Source organism: Alligator sinensis, unplaced genomic scaffold, assembly GCF_000455745.1.
Source record: "Alligator sinensis unplaced genomic scaffold, ASM45574v1 scaffold220_1, whole genome shotgun sequence".
NCBI classification, from domain to species: domain Eukaryota; kingdom Metazoa; phylum Chordata; order Crocodylia; family Alligatoridae; genus Alligator; species Alligator sinensis.
The window spans coordinates 1,119,648-1,126,501 of NW_005842136.1; the positions used below are offsets into that span (position 1 = coordinate 1,119,648).

The 6,854-nt window shown below is 45.6% G+C and overlaps 1 protein-coding gene across 1 annotated transcript in view; it reads right to left on the reverse strand.

Annotated features, from left to right (window-relative positions):
- Window positions 1-2,111: 2,111 nt before the first annotated feature.
- The window catches only part of NRN1 (neuritin 1), a 10,131-nt gene continuing 5,388 nt past the window's right edge, over window positions 2,112-6,854 (reverse strand). Inside the window, exon 3 of the mRNA XM_006025210.2 lies at window positions 2,112-3,427. Coding sequence (XP_006025272.1) covers window positions 3,196-3,427 — 232 coding nt within the window. The 3' untranslated portion in view covers window positions 2,112-3,195. The remainder of the gene's footprint in view (window positions 3,428-6,854) is intronic.

Here is a 6,854-nt window from a genome sequence, read left to right on the forward strand (position 1 = left end):
CGATTTATTATTCATTCGTTTTAAATCGGAAAAAAAAAAAAGACCTTGAACGGGCTAATGAGATGGAGATCGCCCTCCCTCCCCCTTTGAAAGAGCCGGAGGTTGCTGTAGGTGGGGAAAGCATCTGTACTATACCCCCGACAGCCGTGGCGCACACAGCCAGGACCCCTCTACATTTTCTCTCGGGTGTCGCTGGCTCGGAGGGCACTTTGCACACAGGGGAGGAAGCTCCCCGCATCGGTTTCAGTAGGATGACTTGACCCAAATGCTCCAAGCACTGGCAAGTCCCTGGGGCCAACAGGACCGGGTCAAGCCCATGCCCAACGGGATGCCTAATGAGAAGACAAGCCCGATCCTCCTTAGGCAGCTTCCTCCCCACGGAAATGTCTTGCCCTCGGCCGGCAGCCGCTGAAATCAATGGGAATTTGCTCGTCGCCTAAGTGGGAGCAGGACCAGGCTGCCCAGGCAGGGCGGGAGCTGCCTGGCACCGTGCTGCAAAACGCCAGCCAGCGATCACATGCACACATACATATGAAATAGCAAGAAAATAGCTCCTCTGTGCACAAACCAGCGAGGCTGAGCTCTGCCTATATTGCGAGTGATCCGCCCCTCCCCCCGCCCCCACCACTTTCCCCACATAATGTATTTTATCATTAAAAAATCCACATGCCTTCCAGGGCTCTAGGCTCCTGCCTCCAGCTCCCGGGGCACGTCTGTTGCTGGGATTCAATACGTTTGGGAAATGCAGATCGGCTTGCAACCCACTGTTTGATTTATGAACCGGTACAGTGGCTCTTGCTTACACATTACATTGCAGGCAGCACAGGGCTGGGAGAGGAGAAACGCGAGCAGCCCGGCCCGGTGCCACGTGCCAGCCGGCAGCCCCTCTACTCCGCGGCCGTCCAAGCCTGTCCCAGCCCGGAGCAGAGCCGCTGCCGGTCAACCGGACTCCTGGCTCCTAGGTAGCAGGGCTGTGTTTACTCTTCGATGCTTCCTTCTCTATCAGGAGCCTATAAATAGACGGGGGTTACAGCAGCTCGGGCTGCCAAATCGATACCTCCCCACCCTCCCCTCGCCAGTTCAGCTGAGCTGTCTTATTAATTATGAAAGGACTCATCTGATCCCAGCTTCTCTTTGCAACGTCTTAATGGTGGTTGCTTGTTTCCTTCCACTGCAGCAGAAATGCTCCTCGCAGCCCGGCGCTGGGGCTACAGCTGCCTCGCATGCGGCCACAATCCCGTGCTCCGCAGTCACTCCCGGCCAGGTCCAGCAGCTCCACAACGAATCCAGCCCCTTTGGGCTGGGGGGTCCTCAACCAAACAGACTCCGTCCTCCTAGACTCGCAACCTCCCTAGGTCTGCAGGGGCTGGCTCTCCATCACTCACGACTGAACCACAACAAATACAAGAAAATAAAAATCGACTATGCTAATCAATTTAGCAATTCTAGATTTATTTGCACCAAAATGTCTATGATATTAAAGTTGTCAAGTCTGTATTAGGCTCCAGTATATTAAAAACCTGTCCATTTAAATGTGTGTGTGTGTATTTATATATACACACACGTATATATTTATTTATATATGTGTCCATTTATACACACACACATATATGTGTGTATTTAACACACATATATCTTTATTTATATGTGTGTATTTATATATACGCATATATATTTATATCTGTGTGTATTTATATACACACATATATTTATATATGCGTTAGTATTTATATATACACATATGTGTGTATATATGTGTGTATTTATATATACACATACATATATTTATATGTGTGTGTATTTATATATACACATATGTATTTATATATGTGTGTGTATTTATATATACACATACATATATTTATATGTGTGTGTATTTATATATACACACATACATATTTATATGTATGTGTGTATATTTATATATACACATACATATATATTTATATGTGTATGTCTATGTGTATGTTTATATATATATACACACGTTATATATGTGTATGTGTATATTTATATATACACATACACATAAATATATATTGCCCATGCATATTTTGTAAATAAAACGACACCCTCATTTCAAACAATAATTTTTATTTTATACTTCTTTCTATACTTTGTAGCAAATTTCTCTTTTTTTGCTGAATTACCTTTATAATAAACCTTTTTTTTTTAATTACATTTTTCCTTTTAAAATCAAGGCTCTTTTTTTTTGTCAAAATCGTTATACTGTATTTTTTTTAGGTTTACATTTAAGCCCCCTATATATATTTCTTTTTCTTTTTCTTTTCTGTGATCTAGCCTGTCGGATATTCAGGTATCTTACTGTATGTGTAACATCTAAAACAAGAGGAGGGAAAACTCAAATTAAAAGCAGGGAACTCAGAAAGATGCCTTGACAACAGCAGTAAAGCTAAACTCAGCAATCTTAGCAGCATTCATTCTTTCAGTCATCAGTGGCAGACATCTCTTTTTCCTTCCTTTCTGGCCATTTCTTTCTTCCTTGTTTCCCTCCCGTGAGGAAAAATGATTAATAGGATTCTTCTTATTATTAGTATTGTTTTGTTGGAGTTTTTTTTTTGCAGTGGTATGGACCAAAAAACAAGCGACCGTGGAGGAAAAAAAAAAAGTTGAGAGATTGTGAGTTATTCACCATATGCTTCAGCTGTGGGATCTATCTAGGTTCTCCAGCAGGTTTTCCAGCAGTGCCTGGGTTACTTGGTGGTGGTGGTTTCTTGGCTGGGTTATTAATATATGTTTCCCCCTCACTTCATTTCTCTTTCAGATTCTCAGAGGAGCCCCTTCTGCCTTAGCGCGATGATTTATATATTCATATTTATTAAGATTAGGTGGCCCAGAGCCGTTCCTGAGATTGTTTTGCAACCAAGGGCTGGAGTTTTGCTCTTGTGATGTGAAGACGGGATAAAGCTGAGGTCCGGTTTTGGCTGTTGGCTGCTCAACGGTTTGGTAACATTTGGCAAATTAAACACAAAATCGAGAGAGAGAGGAAAGAGAGAGAGAGAGAGCAGGAGAGAGAGAGCGATGCCACAGTCCTTTATGGGTGGTTCATCAGCACAGATGCATCACACAGTCCCCGCAGCGCGGCGGATGGGCGCCTCCTCTGTAAATCCAGCACGTGGAGAGGGTGTGTGTGTGTGTGTGTGTGTGCAAGGGGGTGTGCTCTGCCCAGGGCTCCTAGAAGGACAGCCAGGTCACTAGCGCCGCGGAGAGAGAGACCAGGAGCACCGGCAAGGCGGGCAGGAGCAGGGAAGGCGCCGACCCGTTGCTTCCCCCGCACAGTTCAAATAAGCTGCCTTGGAAATCGAGGTTTTTGGACTCCCTCTTCAGTTTTTCCCAAAGATCTGTCGCTCCTTCCTGGCAATCCGTGAGGGCCGTGAGGGTGCAGGCGTGGAAATCATCCCAGTACCTGGGGAAGAAGCAGACACACAACCTAGGAGCAAAGTCACCCTGGGCAGCCCCCGTGCCCCGCTGGCAACCCGCTCCGCCTCCCTCCCGGGCCCAGATCCAGCTGGTGGGTGGGAGCGGTGGGAGCTGAGCTTCGTGGGAGGATGCTCCGGCTGAGACACCCACCCAACGCATTAAGAGAAAGGCACGGGGCGTCTCCCCCTCCTTTCTGAATGAATAGCGGGGGCCTCCTTCAAGAGCCTCAACATTAGCACAGAGCCACCCCCCTTCTCCCACCTGGGACCCAATGCAATGGCTTTGCCACAGGTTGCAGCCAGTGCCGGATCTACCCCTGCTCTCTGCTCCAGGGACTCAACTCCCCCAGCTCCTCCGCGACCCTAACAAACACTCCCAGCTGCCTTGGGGAAAGGATGTGGGGGCGGGGGGGTGGTCTTTGGGGCTTTGCAAGGGGGGTCCGAAGCTGGTGTGTAGCTCCAGAGAAAGGGTTTTTTGGGGGGAGGGGGGAGGTCCCCGTGCACATAGATAGATAGATAGACAGATATAAATAACTATATATATCTATATCTATATGTAGATAGACATAAATCTATATAGACATATAGATATATAGATATGGATCTATCTATATAGACCTATATCTATATATAGATTTATATCTATTTTTATATATCTATTTATATAGAGAGGTCTGTCTATATACCTATTTATATAGAGATAGCTATGTATATAGAGTTATCTATATCTTTAAATCTCTATATATCTAGATCTATATCTAGACAGATAGATATAAATCTATATAGACATAAAAATATATAGATATGGCTATATCTATTTATACAACGATATTATCTATTTATATAGATATATATCTATTTATATAGAGAGGTCTATCTATATAGCTAGAGATATATAAAGCCAGGTCCTCCCGAGGGATTCCTCTCCTCAGCGGAGCTGTATTCAGGCAGGGGGTCTGGGCTGCAGTCCTTATGGCCGGCGTCTAGCAGCCCTGACTGTGCTGGCGGTGTTATTATTTGGGGGGGGCTTGTAGTCCTACGCGGTTTCCCTTTTTGTTTTGTTTTGTTACTCTTTCCAAGGGGTCGATCCCCTGTAGACAGGGACAAAGGTCCCCTTGGCTGCAGCGGCTCGAGCCCCCGGGCGTGGAGCGGGAGCACCGGGGTCCCGGGCTATTTCGGACCGCCCAGCCCGGGGAAATGTGGGGAGCTGCCCCATTGATTCCCACGAGCCCCCTGCTGCCTCGGCCCACCAGCGCTTGCTCATTCCTTCGCAGCCTCCTCAGCTGCTCCTCAAACGCCTCCCCATTGTTTTTCCTCGCCCAAAAATAGATCCCGAGGCTAAATATAACCTGCACGCGGGATTGATCCCTGCTGCCTCGTCTCGGGTTAGAGGAGAGCGGCTGATTTTTCTCCGCCCCTGGTGCAGGTTATCTGAAGTCCTTGCGGTCTCTGCCACTGTCCTCTGCTACCTCTCCCCCCCCAGGCGCCTGATCCTTTCTTCCTTCCTCTCTTTTAAAGGCAGGCTGCGGGCTCGCAATTTATGAGCACTCTAAACTGGTTGTAGGCTCCAATGTTTGCTACATTTGTAATAAATAATGAGATATGGAGATGCCAAGAAGGCTGAGAGTGTGTCTCTCCTGCAGTATTTCTGCTGTAATTGCATCTCCCCGGGGAAAACTAAATCTTCCCCCCCCCGATCTCCTTTCAATACGCAGACTGAGAGGGGGAGGGTCAAGGCTGGGGGAGTGGGAAGGGAAAAAATATTCTTGAAAGAAACCAGGCCCATTTTGGTGGCCTGGCACAGGAGCTAAATCCCGAGCGGTAGCCAGGACAAAGCCCTTTCTCAGAGACAGCTCCCCAGCTCCCCGCTCCAGTCCCTCTGCAGCAGCTCAGTTGCTTCCGACTAGGACAGCGCTGGGCTGGGCTTGAAGGACCGCAGGGGAGCAGCAAACACGAGATCGGGATTCATGGCAAGGCCCATGGGGGGCCACAGCTTCGGGGCCGGGGCCACGGGACCTTGATTTAAAAATAGCGCCGTGCAATTCACCTTGCTCTCCTAGTTATTATTATTACTAGTATTCTCATCGTCAGCATCACCCTTATTATTACAATTATTGTCACCAGCATCACTGCTATTATCATTATTATTACTATTGTTACAATCATCATTATTACTATTATCAGCAGCATCATTGCTATTGTCATTACCATTACTATTGGCATCATTGTTATTACAATCATCATTGTTATTATTACTATTATCATCAGCATTGCTATGTTATTATTACTGTTGTTACAACCATCATTGCTATTACTATTATTATCAGCAACATCATTGCCATTATCCTTGTTATTACTATTATCATAATCATTGTTATTATGACTATTATTACAACCATGGTCGTTATTACTATCATTATACCTATTATCATTATTATTACTATTATTACAATCATCATTATTATTACTACTATCATCATCATTGCTATTATCCTTATTATTATTATTATTATTTTAATATTCATTGTTATAATGGCTATTCCAGACATCGTTGTTATTATTACTATTATTATCAACATCATTGCTATTTTCATTATTATTACTCTTATCAGCTTTGCTATTATAACTGTTTTTATTACTAATATTACAATAATCATTGTCATTATTACTATTATCATCGTTCTTATTAGAATTACACTCGTCGTTGTTACTGTTATTATTACTATTATCAGAATCGTAAGTATTATCATTATTATTACTATCATCATCACTGTTGTTACATTGTTATCATCATTATTGTTATTGCTAGCATTACTATTATCATGACTGTTACTGCTACTATTGTTATTATTATTGCTATAATTATTGCTCTGATGATATCGTTGTCGTTATTGTTACTATCGCAACGATGGAAGTTCTTCTATTATCATCCTTATTATCATCCTCCCCCTCATCCCGACTTGCCCAAGAAAGTCTCTGCCCTATATCGAAACGGTTTGGGCTTCGGAAGAGGAGCCAGTTTTTCCGGCTGTCTCAGCATCAAGCCAAAAAACAACGGATTTCATGGGCTGGTGATTCAAAGGCACCTGGAAGCTAGTGTTGCGGGCGCGGGCAGACTCGGGGAGCCCGCCCTGGATTCTTGCCGGGATCTGCCCCGCAGCCTTCCCAGATCCCCGGGCGATATGCAGTAAGGGGCGGTGAAATCCTTCATAATTCCCTGTCCCCAGGCAAAGCCCCGCCTGGCTTGTCTGGCAGCCGGCTCTCCCCCTCCCCTGCCGGCTGATCTCGATGCGGGGTGGGCTCCGAGTGTGCAGGGGATCGGCCTCAAATCCCATCCACCAGCCCGGAGAGGCGCTTTTCTACCAAGGTTTGCAAAACCCAATGGATCCGAACGAGCTCGGAAGAGGGATCCCG